General features: G+C 40.3%; 1 protein-coding gene and 2 long non-coding RNA genes across 3 annotated transcripts; 1 reads left to right on the top strand and 2 right to left on the bottom strand.

The window, feature by feature from the left end:
* Positions 1–375: 375 nt before the first annotated feature.
* On the bottom strand, positions 376–5,081 carry LOC149984071 (uncharacterized). The gene is made up of 2 exons (XR_016495335.1): positions 4,484–5,081; positions 376–3,251 (listed from the first exon to the last, which is right to left on the bottom strand). It is a non-coding gene; the product is annotated as an uncharacterized LOC149984071 (long non-coding RNA).
* Positions 5,082–5,237: 156 nt separating this feature from the next.
* Positions 5,238–7,114, top strand: LOC149984070 (uncharacterized). The gene is made up of 2 exons (XR_016495338.1): positions 5,238–6,035; positions 6,099–7,114. It is a non-coding gene; the product is annotated as an uncharacterized LOC149984070 (long non-coding RNA).
* On the bottom strand, positions 6,241–13,815 carry LOC118936459 (uncharacterized). Its single transcript, XM_090232277.1, has 2 exons — positions 12,590–13,815; positions 6,241–9,183 (listed from the first exon to the last, which is right to left on the bottom strand). Exons 1-2 carry the CDS (start codon positions 12,951–12,953, stop codon positions 8,033–8,035), a joined length of 1,515 nt encoding a protein of 504 aa, XP_090088403.1. The 5' UTR covers positions 12,954–13,815; the 3' UTR covers positions 6,241–8,032.
* Positions 13,816–19,594: the final 5,779 nt, after the last annotated feature.

The raw sequence follows: 19,594 nt of genomic DNA, 5'->3' as shown, positions 1-19,594 counted from the left end.
TGCAGTAATAACCAACGAGTAATCTAACCTAACAATTCCAAAACTACTACCTTATACACAAGTGTAAAGGGATAAAGAATATGTACATAAAGATATATGAATGAGTGATGGTACAGAACGGCATAGGCAAGATGCAGTAGATGGTATCGAGGACAGTATATACATATGAGATGAGTAATGTAGGGTATGTAAACAAAAGTGGCATAGTTTAAAGTGGCTAGTGATACATGTATTACATAAAGATGCAATAGATGATAGAGTACAGTATATACATATACGATGAGTAATGTAGGGTATGTAAACATATTAAGTAGCATTGTTTAAAGTGGCTAGTGATATATTTTACATCAATTTCCATTATTAAAGTGGCTGGAGTTGAAGTTGGAGTCTCTTTACATTGCGTATGCATATTCGGTGGCCAGACTCAAAAGCTTTATTTATGCAACACAATGGCTTCACAGGGGGAAAAAAAACAATGAAAATAAACATAAATATTTACTACACAACAAAAATAGAAGATTAACAACTGCAAGACTAATGAGCCTTCTAAGGAAAAAAAGCCATTGATAAAAATATTAACAATTTGATGCAACATCCAACCCAAAATATAAGCTTGTTTTACTACATTGTTTGTTGTTACGTTCTCCAGCAAGAAAACCAAAAATGTCCCTTTTTAAATAGAAGCGGGAACTAACAAAGAGTCACTGACAACAACCACAACTAAACAGGTGGGGTTTTAGGAGGGGTTCTGAAAAACACTACGGGGGTGTCCACTGAAAAGCGACTAGTAACAACAACTGGGACATAAGTTACCCACCATGAGACCCACTAAATCTGCCCAAGAAGAGGCAAACAAAAGAAAAAACCCATACCAAACTTAAAAACAGGACGCAAACCAAAACGGTGGAGCAACTAAAGGTGTTGACTCTCCACATCTATCCAGACAACTGGAGCACTGGGCCAGACACTCTTAAATAGAACCTGGACCAGCACAGGTGAAACACCTTCCCACTAACAAGATGGACAAGCTAGCACAGGTGTAACACATACTGACTAACAAGGTGACACCAATCAGTGCATCCTACATGCTAACGAGCTCTACATGCTAACAAGCTATACGTGCTGAAGTCCAAACTCAAAAAATGTATGGAAAGACTAACACCTTCCCCCTTAAGACAACAAATATTTCCTGTATTTTTGTTGGACAAGTTGGTGCACCACCAACAGAAAACAACTTCCATTTCACATTATAATCAACTACAATGTTCCACCTTCACCAATATTAACATGGTGTCTACTGGCTGTCAACAATTAAAAACAAGAAATAAAACAAATTTTTACCCACTAGCTTCTAGAACTCGCTTCTTCCTAAAACCCACTAGCTTCTAGAACTCTCATCCCCTTGGAAACTCCTGAAATATCCGTAGTAACTTTCCACCTCACTTCAGAGCTTCTCTCTCTTTTCAGGGTTCACTAGATAGGCATGTTGTTGGATCGAGGCCCAGTCCCCAATGTCATGCTCTAGTACCTTTGGGTTGGCACATCTAAAAATGAACCCTGATATTCTAAAATAAGGGCAACAAAGTTAATATAATTGTACCAAAAAAGTATAATTTGGTTGCATAAATAATTACCATTACTAAATGTTACATGAAATGTAAATATCGAATATTTGATTGCAGTCTTATTTCAACGTCTTTTCAATTACATTTTGCTAGGTGGGATAGCCCAATGTCAAAACACAGTTTTAACATGTCCAAATCAATAACCAATATGCAGAAACAGTTTGGGATAAATCAGCAATAAATCACTGATATCGATTAGGGGGGAAATCAGGTTGTACGTGTTGTTGAAACTAAAAAAACACATGGAAATGGGAGATATCTTTTACCTCACTGATTAGAGGACAACCTGCAGAAGACAGTCAGCTACATTTTGGAGTGATGCATTTAAATGTAGGGGTCGCTAAACAAAGGAACGCAACACTTATTTGTCATCACTCATCAATATAATGCTAAAATAGTTTGTGCGAGAGGAGGGAGATGAGGTTGCATGTCCTGTTAAAACTAACAGCTCAAAAACCACACGGAATCTGGGAATAATGTGTACATCCCTGGTTAGAGGACAATTTGTAGAAAACAGCTAGCTACATTTTGAAGTGTTGCATTTTGATTAAAGTGTGTCACCAACGTGGTAGTTGTAACACAACTCTTTTTTTTGTTCGTCACTTTTTGTTAAATCTCATAAATAGTACTCTTTCAATTCAGAGCCTGGATGTTTCCCCTGAGGCTAAAATCCATAGCTGAAATCAACAGAACAAAAAACGTTTAGGCTTCTACGTTGTGACATCATTAAAATACTCTACATTGTGACATTATTTCATTGATATCATGAAACAAATCCATGTATTTTCTGATGTTTGATCAGAGATCTTTTACCAGTGTCTCTCTTCCCACATTGATTACAGCTATGAGATTTATCTCCTGTGTGTTCTGTGGTGTGACACCAGGCTGTTAATTAGAGTAAAACCCTTCCCACATTGATCACAGCTATAAGGTTTCTCTCCAGTGTGTGTTCTCTGGTTTAAAGTCAGCTGGCTAGATGGAGTAAAACCCTTCCCACATTGACTACAGCTATAAAGTTTCTCTCCTGTGTGTCTGCTTGTGTATATTCAGGCTGTCTGGCCGAGAAAAACTCTTCCCACATTGATTACAGCTATAATGTTTCTCTCCAGTGTGTATTCTCTGCTGTGTTTTCAGGGTTTGTAGCCGAATAAAACTCTTCCCACATTGATTACAGCTATAATGTTTCTCTCCAGTGTGTATTCTCTGCTGTGTTTTCAGGGTTTGTAGCCGAATGAAACTCTTCCCACAGTGATCACAGCTATAATGTTTCTCTCCAGTGTGTATTCTCTGCTGTGTTTTCAGGGTTTGTAGCCGAAGAAAACCCTTCCCACAGTGATCACAGCCAAAAGGTTTCTCTCCAGTGTGAATTATTTTATGGTCTACTGAAGAATTGATTTTTTTCCCACAGTCAGGGCAGCAGTGAGATTTCCCTCCAGTGTGAATTCTCAGGTGTACTTTTAGTGAATTTGATCTTATGAAACATATCCCACAGTTAGAGCAGCAGTTTGATTTTTTCCCTGTGGGTCTCTGCTGGTGTTTCTTGAGAAGTTCTGATCTGGAGAGACTCTTCTCTGCCTCGTCAGCATCATGACGTTGTTTAGGATCCACGATAGTCCCGTCTCTCTCCTGTGTGAATCACAAAGTCAGAAAGATGGTTAAATACCAACAACAGCAGAAATCCACTGTTTGAGGTAAAAGATGATGCCCAGAGCATACCCATGAAGTTGTACAACAATTGATGTCTGTTAAATTTGACAATTAAGACAGTCAAGTTAGAAACAATAGTCATATTTTGTCTTGTTTTCACATTAGTAGTAAGTTATTAAAGTTGTTGAAATCCTAACAGGCTGACTAACAGGCGTGCGCGAGCGTTGCAAAATAAAGTTAGAAATCTATATTATTCAATTATTGCACCCACACTGATTGCACGTGCCAACGAGCGTCTGTGTTGCTAAGGGCTAAAATAGATGTCAGTTCTATTTGTGATGCAGATCGCGCTGCAAGTCCTGCCTCTCGCATCTTCTTATTGGTTTATAGAAGCAGGTCCCCATGTGCCATCTCCTCATTGCTTATACCCACATGGGTGACTGAAAGACGAACAAGGTCAGTGGCGTTAATGAACCTAATTTATGAAAGTTGCCAATCGCAATATAAAGTCAAGAGAAGAACAAGCCTGGAAGGAAGAGAGATGACTAGAAACAATTCGGTTGACCGTTTATGTGTGGATTAATTGGTGGAGTAGAGGACCTTGTGCATTTCAGGTAAAATAACATCTCAATGTTTATATCCCAGGACAAATTAAATAGCTAAATTGGCATACATGTTCAATGCTTCTCGATGTGTTGTTGTGTTGTGGTCACGTTTGGTGTGGGGGAACAAAATACATTTATGCACGATGGCGCACACGCGCAGCCGGTTTGGGTTCCGTGTAAGCAGTGCGCCGGAAAACTTTTGGTCTCCAATATAGGCCCCTTTCTGTGTTGGCTAAAATTGGCGCACGATGGCGATACACATGCAATTTGGTTGTAGAAACTCATCCCTGCTAATGAAGAAACCGCTAGTTATGGATGTAATATCTCTGCCTGGAGCAAAAATGGTCAACAACCAACTTGACAGAACATGAAGGATTTTAAAAAGAATTATGAATATTCACATGATGATCTGTCGCCTATTGGATGACATCACGACTTCCAATCAAGCCAACTCCTTGAATGCCTTACTATGACATCACTCACTCCAAGTTTGCAGTTGTAAAAAACACTATTTTGCTCAAAACATTTATCTGTTTCCCTTTAGTGTGTTTATACACATTAATTCAACAACTGCAGAATTTGTGCCCCTGTTAAGATAGTACTCACTGTATTTACTGGTGTTAATCAGATCTCCAGTCTTCTCTTCTTCGTCCTCCTCTAATGTGACAGTGATCTCCCCCTCTTCATCCTTCATTCCAAAAACGTCTTCCTCTTCTTTCACTTCATCCTCCACTCCCAAAACTGCATCTTCCTCCTTTTCTTTCGCAGTAACATCCTCCTCCCCTTTCACCCTGAAGGCGTCTTTGACTGTAACGTCTTGATCTTCTTCTTTCACGTAACAGTCTCACCCTCTACTTGTTTTTGTATTGTAACATCCTTCTCTTCCTCGAGAGCCTCTTTCTCCGTCCAGCAGACCTCCTCTTCTATAGAATGAGGAGAGTAGCTTAGTGAACTCATGTTCGGGGATGTTAGCCAGTTAGCATTAGCGACTAGACTAGTGCTAACTTAACCAGCCAGCTAGTTGACTTACACCGTAAATATTAAATTAAACGGGGTAGCTAGTTGTTTCCACATACGTATGTTTAAATCAGTGGCAAATAAAGCACGAAATTGTCTAAAGAACTTGAATGTTCCGACTTTGTTGGCTACCGAGGTGGCTGCAGTTGTTGAAGAAGCGTTCCATCCACTAGATAAAACGTCACACTAGAAACATCGCCTGAAAGACACATATCGCCATCTGCTGTCTGGAGGGAGGAAACGCAGGGAACACTTTCTTTCTTCTTCATTGAATTAGAATAGTATAAAGCAGTTTATGGAAACGTTTTTTCCTCTCCATTAAATATTAATATTATATCAACACGTACAAAGAGCAACAAGTGTTGTTTTATTAGTTCAGATTTTTTATGATAATTTAAAACCAACTCTACATCTACTCCACATCTGCATTTCTGACTCAAATAACTAGATATCAAAATAAGCACATGGTTATTGATACCCTTGATAAAGATGAGCAAAAATTACAGTATAAAATAAATCAACTTTACCCACTACCAGGATATTTTAACCCAAAACCTGGTTACCTCTCTGCTAGCAGAATGAAAGTTGGCCATAAGTGGATCTTCCAGCAAGACAGATCAACATCCACGAAAAAATTGTTAATTGGGCACAAAATCAACATTTTCAATGGCCATCTCAGTCTTCTACTCCATTGAAAACCTGTGGTTTGAATTGAACAGGGCAGTCCACAAGCGCAGACTAAATAAATCAAGGACCTGGAGAGATTGTGTTTGGAGGAATGGTCTAAGATCCCACCCAATGTGTTCTCCAATCTCATAAAACATTTGAATGTCGTTATCCCCACAAGGGGAAGGTGCTGGAAAATTGAAAACATGGGTGGCAATAATTCAGACCCATTCCTTTTGAGAATTACATGTTAAACTAAATCTCTTTCTCTGGGCAATTGTACTAGTATAAAATAATATAATTTCCCTTGATTTTTTTTACATACAATATAGCTTAGTATTTGAACTCTTTATTTTATAGAGTCGTTTATCTTATCTTTATCAAGGGTGTCAACAATTGTCCCCCACTGTACCTCCATACTGCTGCTACATGGCATAACAATACATAACGTAGATGTATATAATGAACAGACTAGGTCTATACTGCTCCTACATGGTGTAACAACACATCATGTAGATGTATATAATGAACAGACTAGGTCTACACTGCTCCTACATGGTGTAACAACACATCATGTAGATGTATATAATGAACAGACTAGATTCTGTCCTATTCTACTGTATCTTAGACTATGCCGCTCTGACATTGCTCACCCAAATATTTATATATTCTTAATTCCATTCCTTTAGATTGTGTGAATTGTTAGATATTACTTGTTAGATATTACGGGACTGTTGGAGCTAGAAACACAAGCATTTCGCTACACCCGCAATAACATCTGTTAAACAACTGTATGTGACAAATAAAATGTGATTTGATGTACAGTGGGGCAAAAAAGTATTTAGTCAGCCACCAATTGTGCAAGTTCTCCCACTTAAAAAGATGAGAGGCCTGCAATTTTCATCATAGGTACACTTCAACTATGACAGACAAAATTATTTTAAAAAATCCAGAAAATCACATTGTAGGATTTTTTATGAATTTCTTTGCAAATTATGGTGGAAAATGAATATTTGGTCAATAACAAAAGTTTATCTCAATACTTTGTTATATACCCTTTGTTGGCAATGACAGAGGTCAAAGTTTTCTGTAAGTCTTCACACACCGTTGCTGGTATTTTGGCCCATTCCTCCATGCAGATCTCCTCTAGAGCAGTGATGTTTTGGGGATGTTGCTGGGCAACACGGACTTTGAACTCCCTCCAAAGATTTTCTATGGGGTTGAGATCTGGAGACTGGCTAGGCCACTCCAGGACCTTGAAATGCTTCTTACGAAGCCACTCCTTTGTTGCCCGGGCGGTGTGTTTGGGATCATTGTCATGCTGAAAGACCCAGCCACGTTTCATCTTCAATGCCTTTGCTGATGGAAGGAGGTTTTCACTCAAAATATCACGATACATGGTCCCATTTATTCTTTCCTTTAAACAGATCAGTCATCCTGGTCCCTTTGCAGAAAAACAGCCCCAAAGCATGATGTTTCCACCCCAATGCTTCACAGTAGGTATGGTGTTCTTTGGATGCAACTCAGCATTCTTTGTAGACCTGTCCTCCAAACACGACAAGTTGAGTTTTTACCAAAAAGTTATATTTTGGTTTCATCTGACCATATGACATTCTCCCAATCTTCTTCTGGATCATCCAAATGCTCTCTAGCAAACTTCAGACGGGCCTGGACATGTACTGGATTAAAAAGGGGGACACGTCTGGCACTGCAGGATTTGAGTCCCTGGCGGCGTAGTGTGTTACTGATGGTAGTCTTTGTTACTTTGGTCCCAGCTCTCTGCAGGTCATTCACTAGGTCCCCCTGTGTGGTTCTGGGATTTTTGCTCACCGTTCTTGTGATCATTTTGACCCCACAGGGTGAGATCTTGCGTGGAGCCCCAGATCGATGGAGATTATTAGTGGTCTTGTATGTCTTCCATTTCCTAATAATTGCTCCCACAGTTGATTTCTTCAAACCAAACTGCTTACCTATTGCAGATTCAGTCTTCCCAGCCTGGTGCAGCTCTTTGGTCTTGGCCATAGTGGAGTTTGGAGTGTGACTGTTTGAGGTTTTGGACAGGTGTCTTTTATACTGATAACAAGTTCAAACAGGTGCCATTAATACAGGTAACGAGTGGAGGACAGAGGAGCCTCTTAAAGAAGTTACAGGTCTGTGAGAGCCAGAAATCTTGCTTGTTTGTAGGTGACCAAATACTTATTTTCCACCATAATTTGCAAATGAATTCATAAAAAATCCTACAATGTGATTTTCAGGATTTTCTTTTCTCATTTTGTCTGTCATAGTTGAAGTGTACCTATGATGAAAATTACAGGCCTCTCATCTTTTTAAGTGGGAGAACTTGCACAATTGGTGGCTGACTAAATACTTTTTTGCCCCACTGTATATAGGTCTGGTGTTGGTCATTCCACACTCTGTGTTCTACTACCCAGGTCTGGTGTTGGAGATCATTCCCAGGTCTAGTGTTTGAGGTCATTCTACACTCTGTGGATATCCTGCATGTATTTTCTGATGTTTAATCAGACCACTTGAATGAGAGTATCTCTTGCCACATTGATCACAGCTATAAGCCTTCTCTCCTGTGTGTATTCTCTGGTGCTCTTTAAGGCTTTCTCCTTGAGAAAAGTTTTTCCCACATTGCTCACAGCTAAATGACTGCTCTTCTGTGTGTGTTCTCTGGTGAGATACCAGGTTGCTTGACTGAGTAAAACTCTTGCCACACTGATCACAGCTGTAAGGCTTCTCTCCTGTGTGTGTTCTCTGGTGTCCTTTAAGGTGTCCAATCCGAGAAAAGCTTTTCCCACATTGCTCACAGCTATATGACTGCCCTCCTGTGTGTGTTCTCTGGTGTGATAGCAGCTTGCTTGACTGAGTAAAACTCTTGCCACACTGATCACAGCTATAAGGCTTCTGTCCTGTGTGTGTTCTCTGGTGTCCTTTAAGGTATCCTATCCGAGAAAATCTTTTCCCACATTGCTCACAGCTATATGGCTTCTCTCCTGTGTGTGTTCTCTGGTGTGTTACCAGGTTTCTTGAATTAATAAAACCCTTGCCACATTGATCACAGCTATAAGGCTGCTCTCCTGTGTGTGTTCTCTGGTGTGATACCAGGTTGGTTGACCGAGTAAAACCCTTGCCACACTGATCACAGCTATATGGCTGCTCTCCTGTGTGTGTTCTCTGGTGTGATACCAGGCTACTTGACTGAGCAAAACCCTTGCCACACTGATCACAGCTGTAAGGTTTCTCTCCTGTGTGTGTTCTCTGGTGTGATACCAGGTTGCATAACTGAGTAAAACTCTTGCCACACTGATCACAGCTGTAAGGCTGCTCTCCTGTGTGTGTTCTCTGGTGTGTTTTCAGATTACTTGAATTAGTAAAACTCTTCCCACATTGATCACAGCTATAAGGCTTCTCTCCTGTGTGTGTTCTCTGGTGTTTTTTAAGTTCTGATGAAGATTTGCAATGTTTCCCACAGTCAGAGCAGCAGTGAAGTTTCTTTCCTGTGGGTCTCTGCTGGTGTTTCTTGAGAAGTTCTGATTTGGAGAGACTCTTCTCTGCCTCATCAGCATCATGATGTTGTTGAAGCTCCCCAGAGGATCCATGATAGTCCCGTCTCTCTCCTGTGTGAACGACAAAGTCAGACAGATGGTTAAAGTCCCAGAACAGCAGAAATCCACTGTTTGAGGTAAAAGGTGATGCCCAGAGCGTACCCATGAAGTTGTACAACAATTGACGTCTGTTAAATTATTTGACAATTGTCTTAAGACAGTCAAGTGAGCAACAAGTCATATTTTGTCTTGTTTTCACATTAGTAGTAACATCGATGATTGTAGGCTAGAAATAAGTTAAAGTTGCTGAACCCCTAAGCAGTGTGCCAGATGACTTTTGGTCTCCAATATCGACCCCTTTCTGTGTTTGTTAAAATTGCAACATGAGGGCAATTTGGTTATAGAAACTCCTGCTAATGAGGACAGCTCCAGCTGCGTACCCCCTCTAGCACCAGGGTCAGCACACTCAAATATTGTTTTTTTGCCATCATTGTAAGCCTGCCAGACACACACACACACTATACATACATTTATTAAACATAACTTTGTCACAACCCGGCTTGTGGAAATTGACAGAGCTCTTATAGGAATAGGGTACAAATAATAATATAATCAATAATTTTGCTCTTCATTTAACTATCTTACATATAAAACCTTCTTTGTTCATTGAAATTTGTGAATAACTCACCACAGGTTAATGAGAAGGGTGTGCTTGAAAGGATGCACATAACTCTGCAATGTTGGGTTGTATTGGAGAGAGTCTCAGTCTTAAATCATTTTCCACACACAGTCTGTGCCTGTATTTAGTTTTCATGCTAGTGAGGGCCGAGAATCCACTCTCACATAGGCACATGGTTGCAAAGGGCATCAGTGTCTTAACAGCACGGTTTGCCAAGGCAGGATACTCTGAGCGCAGCCCAATCCAGAAATCTGGCACTGGCTTCTGATTAAATAACATTTTCACAGAACCGCTTGTTGCAATTTCGATGAGGTTATCTTGTTCAGATTTCAGTAAGTGGACTGGAGGCAGGGCATGAAAGGGATAACGAATCCAGTTGTTTGTGTTATCCGTGTCGGGAAAGTACCTGCGTAATTGCGCACCCAACTCACTCAGGCGCTTCACTATCACATTTGACATTGTCCGTAAGCTTGAGTTCATTTGCACACAAAAAATCATACAATGATGAAAAGACCTGTGTGTTGTCCTTGTTAATGCAGACCGAGAAGAGCTCCTACTTCTTAATCATAGCCTCAATTTTGTCCCGCACATTGAATATGGTTGCGGAGAGTAACTGTAATCCTAGATTAAGATCATTCAGGCGAGAAAAAAACATCACCCAGATAGGCCAGTCTTGTGAGAAACTTGTCATCATGCAAGAGGTCAGACAAGTGAAAATTATGGTCAGTAAAGAAAACTTTAAGCTCGCCTCTCAGTTTAAAAAAACACGTCAATACTTTGCCCCTTGATAACCAGTGTGTTGTAAAAGAGTTACATGGTTGCTGCCCATATCATTGCATAGTGCAAAAAATACACGCAAATTCAGGGGCCTTGCTTTAACAAAGTTAACCATTTTCACTGTTGTGCCCAAAACGCCTTTCAAGCTGTCAGGCATTCCCTTGGTAGCAAGAGCCTTTCAGTGGATGTTGCAGTGTACCCAAGTGGCGTCGGGAGCAACTGCTTGCTCGCGCGTTACCACTCCACTATGTCTCCTGCGCCATCAGTACAGATACCAACATGAGAAGCAGCTACGTTTCGCTACATACGGACCGTTAGTGAAATTCCCGCGAGAGACTAATGGTTAATGTGATTGGATTATAATTATTTGACTGGGCTACCTGTATGACATTGTGTTGTTATTTCGCTGAACATGAGATGATTGAATTTCATTTTTGGAAGTGAAACGAGGCTACCTAGGTAAGAAAAAAACATCACCCGGTTGGAAAATATAAACAGGCTGTTTGATAATGTGAAGAAAATGTATTATTTGTTAATTTTAAAAAATGTGAATCACATTTTTATTTGGCGTACCCCTCACGGCATACTCCAGTTTGGGGATACCTGCCATACACCCACTGTAGGACCCACACCTTCACCTAACAACAACATAGATGAAGTTATGGGTGCAACAGTAGGTCTATGTTGTTGTTAGATTAAGTTATGGGTCCTACAGTAGGTCTAACAACAACATAGACCTACTGTAGGACCATAACTTCACCTAACAACACAGACCTGCTGACCCACAGATCTACAGTAGAAGGACCCATAACTTCACCTAACAACAACATAGACCTACTGTAGGACCCATAACTTCACCTAACAACACAGGCCTGCTGTAGGACACATAACTTCACCTAACAACAACAACATGGACCTCGGACTATAAATAATTTAATATTTCAGGTGAAACAAGGAAACTAAAATGTCTTTGTCATGACATTTCATAACCTGATCACCAGATAATTTTGTGAATAATCCCACTAGGCTACTCTGTAATGTGTTGTCATTCTAAATGTCCTGAATTAAGGAAAATAGCTCTGTGTGTTGTACAATAGCCTATCCATCAAGGAACAGTTCTCTACACATTATGAGCTAAGTATCTCTGTGTCCAAACAGACTAATGAGACCCGACTGTAAATCAAGCAGACAATAACATATTATAAACATCAATTTGTAAGGGATGTTGGATCCAACATGGAGCACAGCATAACTGTCTTTACCAGAGTAATGAAAGAAGATTCACTTTGGTTGTTGTTGCATGTCGTGATGTTTGTCATTCAGAAAATTATTTCCTGGATCAGCTGATGATAGTTGAACATGTGACTGTAACTAAACAGCTACAATATTAAGAATTGTGTGTAATTATTGAAGAACCACGTTAATGACAGTATCGACTTGGGTGTTGTCAATAAAGTTAAGGAGACACTCGGTTAAAACCATTGGATTGAGCAAACTCTGAAATTATTTAGGATTTCTGTGCCCATGAAAACGGTTTCCCCAGCATAATATAAGGAGACACTAAATGTTACATAAGTAGAGTGCATTTCAGAGATCTGAATACAAAAAACTGAAGGAACAGGAAAATAACATAAACAACAAGGCCAAATCTACACTGGAGCAGCTTACCAAGATGACATTGAATGTCTTGAGTGGCCTAGATACAGTTTGGACTTAAATCGTCTTGAAAGTCTATGGCAAGACTTGAAAATGGCTTTCTAGCAATGATAAACAACCAACTTGACAGAACATGAAGGATTTTAAAAATAATTATGAATATTCACATGAAGATCTGTCGCCTATTGGATGACATCACGACTTCCCATCAAGCCAACTCCTTACTATGACATCACTCACTCCTTCAAGTTTGCAGTTGTAAAAAACACTATTTTGCTCAAAACACTTATCTGTTTCCCTTTAGTGTGTTTATACACATTAGTTCAACAACTGCAGAATTTGTGCCCCTGTTAAGATAGTACTCACTGTATTTACTGGTGTTAATCAGATCTCCAGTCTTCTCTTCTTCGTCCTCCTCTAATGTGACAGTGATCTCCCCCTCTTCATCCTTCATTCCAAAAATGTCTTCATCTTCTTTCACTTCATCCTCCACTCCCAAAACTGCATCTTCCTCCTTTTCTTTCACAGTAACATCCTCCTCCTCTTTCACCCTGAAGGCGTCTTTGACTGTAACGTCTTGATCTTCTTCTTTCACGGTAACAGTCTCACCCTCTACTTGTTTTTGTATTGTAACATCCTTCTCTTCCTCTTCTTCTTTCACGAGAGCTTCTTTCTCCGTCCTACAGACCTCCTCTTCTTTAGAATGAGGAGAGTAGCTTAGTGAACTCATGTTCGGGGATGTTAGCCAGTTAGCATTAGCGACTAGACTAGTGCTAACTTAACCGGCCAGCTAGTTGACTTACACCGTAAATATTAAATTAAACGGGGTAGCTAGTTGTTTCCACATAAGTATGTTTAAATCAGTGACAAATAAAGCACGAAATTGTCTAAAGAACTTGAATGTTCCGACTTTGTTGGCTACCGAGGTGGCTGCAGTTTTTGAAGAAGCGTTCCGTCCACTAGATAAAACGTCACACTAGAAACATCGCCTGAAAGACACATATCGCCATCTGCAGTCTGGAGGGAGGAAACGCAGGGAACACTTTCTTTCTTCTTCATTGAATTAGAATAGTATAAAGCAGTTTATGGAAACGTTTTTTCCTCTCCATTAAATATGAATATTATATCAACACGTACAAAGAGCAACAAGTGTTGTTTTATTAGTTCAGATTTTTTATGAGAATTTAAAACAAACTCTACATCTACCCCACATCTGTATTTCCGATTCAGTTAAATAAACTATATATCAAAATAAGCACCTAGTTATTGATACCCTTGATAAAGATGAGCAAAAATTACTGTATAAAATAAATAAATAAACTTTTACCCTCCCACTACCAGGATATTTTAGCCCAAAATCTGGTTTCCTCTCTGCTAGGAGGCTGAAACTTGGCCATAAGTGGATCTTCCAGCAAGACACATCAACATCCACGAAAAAATTATTAATTGGGCACAAAATAAACATTTTCAATGGCCATCTCAGTCTTCTACTCCATTGAAAACCTGTGGTTTGAATTGAACAGGGCAGTCCACAAGCGCAGACTAAATAAATCAAGGACCTGGAGAGATTCTGTATGGAGGAATGGTCTAAGATCCCACCCAATGTGTTCTCTAATCTCATAAAACATTTCAGTGTTGTTATCCTCTCAATGGGAGGGTGCTGGAGTATTGAAAACATGGGTGGCAATAATTCAGACCCCTACCTTTTGATAATTACATGTTGAACTAAATCTCTTTTTCTGAGCATTTGTATTAGTATAAAATAATATAATTTCCCATTTTTTTTTGTGTAAAAATACATAATGTAGATGTATATAATCAACAGACTAGGTCTGTACTGCTCCTACATGGTGTAACAATACATCCTGTGGATGTACAGTTGTCGGAAGTTTACATACACTTAGGTTGGAGTCATTAAAACTAGTTTTTCAACGAGTCCACAAATGTCTTCTTAACAAACTATAGTTTTGGCAAGTCGGTTAGGACATCTACTTTGTGCATGACACAAGTCATTTTTCCAACAATTGTTTACAGACAGATTATTTCACCTATAATTCACTGTCTCACAATTCCAGTGGGTCAGAAGTTTACATACACTAAGTTGACTGTGCCTTTCAACAGCTTGGAAAATTCCAGGAATTGTTGTCATGGCTTTAGAGGCTTCTGATAGGCTAATTGACATCATTTGAGTCAATTGGAGGTGTACCTGTGGATGAATTTCAAGGCCTACCATCAAGCTCACTGCCTCTTTGCTTGACACCATGGGAAAGTCAAAAGAAATCAGCCAAAACCTCAGAAAATAAATTGTAAACCTCCACAAGTCTGGTTCATCCTTGGGAGCAATTTTCAAATGCCTGAAGGTACCACATTCATCTGTACAAACAATAGTATGCACATATAAACACCATGGGACCACGCAGCCTTCACACTGCTCAGGAAGGAGACGCGTTCTGTTTCCTAGAGATTAACGTACTTTGGTGCGAAAAGTGCCAATTAATCCCAGAACAACAGCAAAGGACCTTGTGAAGATGCTGGAGGGAACAGGTACAAAAGTATCTATATCCACAGTAAAACAAGTCCTATATCGACACAGCAAGGAAAGGTCGCTCAGCAAGGAAGAAGCCACGGATCCAAAACCGCCCCCAAAAAGTCAGACTACGGTTTGCAACTGCACATGGGGACAAAGATCGTACTTTTTGGTGAAATGTCTTTTGGTCCGATGACAGAAAAATAGAACTGTTTGGCCATAATGACCATCGTTATGTTTGGAGGAAAAAGGGGGAGGCCTGCAAGCCGAAGAACACCATCCCAACTGTGAAGCATGTGGGTAGCAGCATCATGTTGTGGGGGTGCTTTACTGCAGGAGGGACTGGTGCACTTCACAAAATAGATGGCATAATGAGAAGAAAATTATGTGGATATTTTTAAACAATATCAAGTCATCAGTTAGGAAGTTAAAGCTTGGTCGCAAACGGGTCTTCCAAAAGGACAGTGAACCCAAGCATATTTCCAAAGTTGTGTCAAAATGGCTTAAGGACAACAAAGTCAAGGTATTGGAGTGATTATCACAAAGCGCTGACCTCAATCCCATAGACAATTTTTAAAGAGCAGCTCACAGATCACTGCACCTGTACATAGCCCATCTGTAAACAGCCCATCTATCTACCTCATCCCCATACTGAATTTATTTATTTATCTTGCTCCTTTGCACCCCAGTATCTCTACTTACACATTCATCTTGCACATCTGCCATTACAGTGTTTAATTGCTAAATTGTAATTACTTAATTCCCTCATCTTACCTCATTTGCACTCACTCACTGTATATACTTTTTGTTTTATTTCTTCTACTGTATTATTAACTGTATGTTTTGTTTAATCCATGTGTAACTCTGTTGCTACCCGGATAAAGCACTAAATAAACTTCAGTTAGTGCTAAATACGGCTGCTAGAATCCTGACTAGAACCAAAGAATTTGATCATATTACTCCAGTGCTAGCATCTCTACACTGGCTTCCTGTCAAAGCAAGGGCTGATTTCAAGGTTTTACTGCTAACCTACAAAGCATTACATGGGCTTGCTCCTACCTATCTCTCTGATTTGGTCCTGCCGTACATACCTACACGTACGCTAAGGTCACAAGACGCAGGCCTCCTAATTGTCCCTAGAATTTCTAAGCAAACAGCTGGAGGCAGGGCTTTCTCCTATAGAGCTCCATTTTTATGGAACGGTCTGCCTACCCATGTCAGAGACGCAAACTCGGTCTCAACCTTTAAGTCTCTACTGAAGACTAATCTCTTCAGTGGGTCATATGATTGAGTGTAGTCTGGCCCAGGAGTGGGAGGGTGAACGGAAAGGCTCTGGAGCAACGAACCGCCCTTGCTGTCTCTGACTGGCCGGTTCCCCTCTTTCCACTGGGATTCTCTGCCTCTAACCCTGTTACAGGGGCTGAGTCACTGGCTTACTGGGGCTCTCTCATGCCGTCCCTGGAGGGGGTGCGTCACCTGAGTGGGTTGATTCACTGATGTGGTCATCCTGTCTGGGTTGCCCCCCCCCCTTGGGTTGTGCCGTGGCGGAGGTCTTTGTGGGCTATACTCAGCCTTGTCTCAGGATGGTAAGTTGGTGGTTGAAGATATCCCTCTAGTGGTGTGGGGGCTGTGCTTTGGCAAAGTGGGTGGGGTTATATCCTTCCTGTTTGGCCCTGTTTGGCCCTGTCCGGGGGTGTCCTCGGATGGGGCCACAGTGTCTCCTGACCCCTCCTGTCTCAGCCTCCAGTATTTATGCTGCAGTAGTTTATGTGTCGGGGGGCTAGGGTCAGTTTGTTATATCTGGAGTACTTCTCCTGTCCTATTCGGTGTCCTGTGTGAATCTAAGTGTGCGTTCTCTAATTCTCTCCTTCTCTCTTTCTCTCTCTCGGAGGACCTGAGCCCTAGGGCCATGCCCCAGGACTACCTGACACGATGACTCCTTGCTGTCCCCAGTCCACCTGGCCGTGCTGCTGCTCCAGTTTCAACTGTTCTGCCATATTATTATTCGACCATGCTGGTCATTTATGAACATTTGAACATCTTGGCCATGTTCTGTTATAATCTCCACCCGGCACAGCCAGAAGAGGACTGGCCATCCCACATATGCTCTCTCTAATTCTCTCTTTCTTTCTCTCTCTCGGAGGACCTGAGCCCTAGGACCATGCCCCAGGACTACCTGACACGATGACTCCTTGCTGTCCCCAGTCCACCTGGCCGTGCTGCTGCTCCAGTTTCAACTGTTCTGCCTTATTATTATTCGACCATGCTGGTCATTTATGAACATTTGAACATCTTGACCATGTTCTGTTATAATCTCCACCCGGCACAGCCAGAAGAGGACTGGCCACCCCACATAGCCTGGTTCCTCTCTAGGTTTCTTCCTAGGTTTTGGCCTTTCTAGGGAGTTTTTCCTAGCCACCGTGCTTCTACACCTGCATTGCTTGCTGTTTGGGGTTTTAGGCTGGGTTTCTGTACTGCACTTTGAGATATCAGCTGATGTACGAAGGGCTATATAAATAAATTTGATTTGATTTGTTGTTTTATGTGTCGAATTGCTTTATCTTGACCAGGTCACAGTTGCAAATGAGAACTTGTTCTCAACTAGCCTACCTGGTTAAATAAAGGTGAAATAAAAAAATAAAAAATAAATAGAGTGTGTGTGAGCAAGGAGGCCTATGAACCTGACCCAGTTACACCAGCTCTGTCAGGAGGAATGGGCCAAAATTCACCCAACTTATTTGTGGGAAGCTTGTGGAAGGCTACCTGAAACGTTTGACCCAAGTTAAACAAATTAAAGGCAATGCTACCAAATACTAATTGAGTGTATGTAAACTTCTGACCCACTGGGAATTTGACGAAATAAATAAAAGCTGAACTAAATAATTCTCTCTACTATTATTCTGACATTTCACATAAAAATAAAGTGGTGATCCTAACTGACCGAAGACAGGGAATTTTTACTAGGATTAAATGTCAGGAATTGTGAAAAACTGAGTTTAAATGTATTTGGCTAAGGTGTATGTAAACTTCCGACTTCAACTGTATATAGGTCTGGTGTTGGAGATCATTCCACACTCTGTGTTCTACTACCCAGGTCTGGTGTTGGAGGTCATTCTACACTCTGTGTTCTACTACAAAGGTCTGTTGTTGGAGGTCATTCTACACTGTGTTCTACTACCCAGGTCTGGTGTTGGAGATCATTCCACATTGTGTTCTACTACCCAGGTCTGGTGTTGGAGATCATTCCCAGGTCTGGTGTTGGAGGTCATTCTACACTCTGTGGATATCCTGCATGTATTTTCTGATGTTTAATCAGACCACTTGAATGAGAGTATTTTTTGTCACATTGATAACAGCTATAAGATTTCTCTCCTGGGTGTGTTCTCTGGTGTGATTTCAGGCTGTTTGACGGAGATAAACTCTTCCCACACTGATTACAGCTATAAGATTTCTCTCCTGTGTGTACTCACTGGGGTACTACCAGCTGGCTTGATGTAGTAAAACTATCTGCACATACACAGCTACAGTGGGGCAAAAAACTATTTAGTTAGCCACCAATTGTGCAAGTTCTCCCACTTAAAAAGATGAGAGAGGCCTGTAATTTTCATCATAGGTACATTTAAACTATGACAGACAAAATGAGAAACAAAATCCAGAAAATCACATTGTAGGATTTTTTATGAATTTATTTGCAAATTATGGTGGAAAATAAGTATTGTATTGTCCTTCAGGGACTGTCAAAATAGCAGGATGATGTCCTCACCCCTGCCTCGCCTCTCTACCTCTGCTAGTCCTTGAATTCTCTTTGTGTCTATATCCATTCCATGGACTTAATTCTTTTCTGAGAAGATCTGAAAAGATAATTTGCACACATTTGTATGCTAATAGATTTCAGTTTGTATTGACTGCTAAGTAGGTTAAATGTACACTTCAAATGCAGCTGTCCTACAACATATCTGTACCTTCTTGATCCCAATTGCATTGTGTCCATGTTCTGTCCTATAAGAATTTCAAAGGAAGAGAAAATGTGTCGAAGAATAGTCTTACAAGCATTAAAACATATATATATTAAATAAATACTGAAAGATAAATGGCATCGACATACAATGTAATGTAAAATAGAATAACATATTGGAGAAAGCACTAGCCATTACAGTACTGCCATACAGGCCTAATATCACATTTCAAGATATCTTTGTACACAAATTGTTTAATATTTTATCAGGCTGACTTGAAAGATTATACACAACATTTTGCTGCGTGGCAATACTGTGTTTGGACACTGTATTAATACCATTATGCATTTGAATCCCATCTACAGCTACCATCTTGACTATTAATTTCCCTCCACAAGGGGGCGTAGATGTGACGTTTCCAAAATTGAATAGTATTGTACATGTAACGTTTCCTAAATGGGATAGTATTGTACATGTAACGTTTCCAAAATGGGATAGTATTGTACATGTAACGTCTCCAAAATGGGATAGTATTGTCCATGTAATGTTTCCTAAATGGGATAGTATTGTACATGTAACGTTTCCAAAATGGGATAGTATTGTACATGTAACGTCTCCAAAATGGGATAGTATTGTACATGTAACGTCTCCAAAATGGGATAGTATTGTACATGTAACGTCTCCAAAATGGGATAGTATTGTCCATGTAACGTCTCCAAAATGGGATAGTATTGTACATGTAATGTTTCCTAAATGGGATAGTATTGTACATGTAACGTTTCCAAAATGGGATAGTATTGTACATGTAACGTCTCCAAAATGGGATAGTATTGTACTTGTAACATCTCCAAAATGGGATAATATTGTACTTGTAACGTTTCCAAAATG

The sequence above is a fragment of the Oncorhynchus mykiss genome, chromosome 4, assembly GCF_057628025.1.
Source record: "Oncorhynchus mykiss isolate SJ-2025 chromosome 4, ASM5762802v1, whole genome shotgun sequence".
Classification (NCBI taxonomy): Eukaryota; Metazoa; Chordata; class Actinopteri; order Salmoniformes; family Salmonidae; genus Oncorhynchus; species Oncorhynchus mykiss.
The sequence above is the reverse complement of the archived record's forward strand: the minus strand, read 5'-3'. Positions and strand labels throughout refer to the sequence as shown.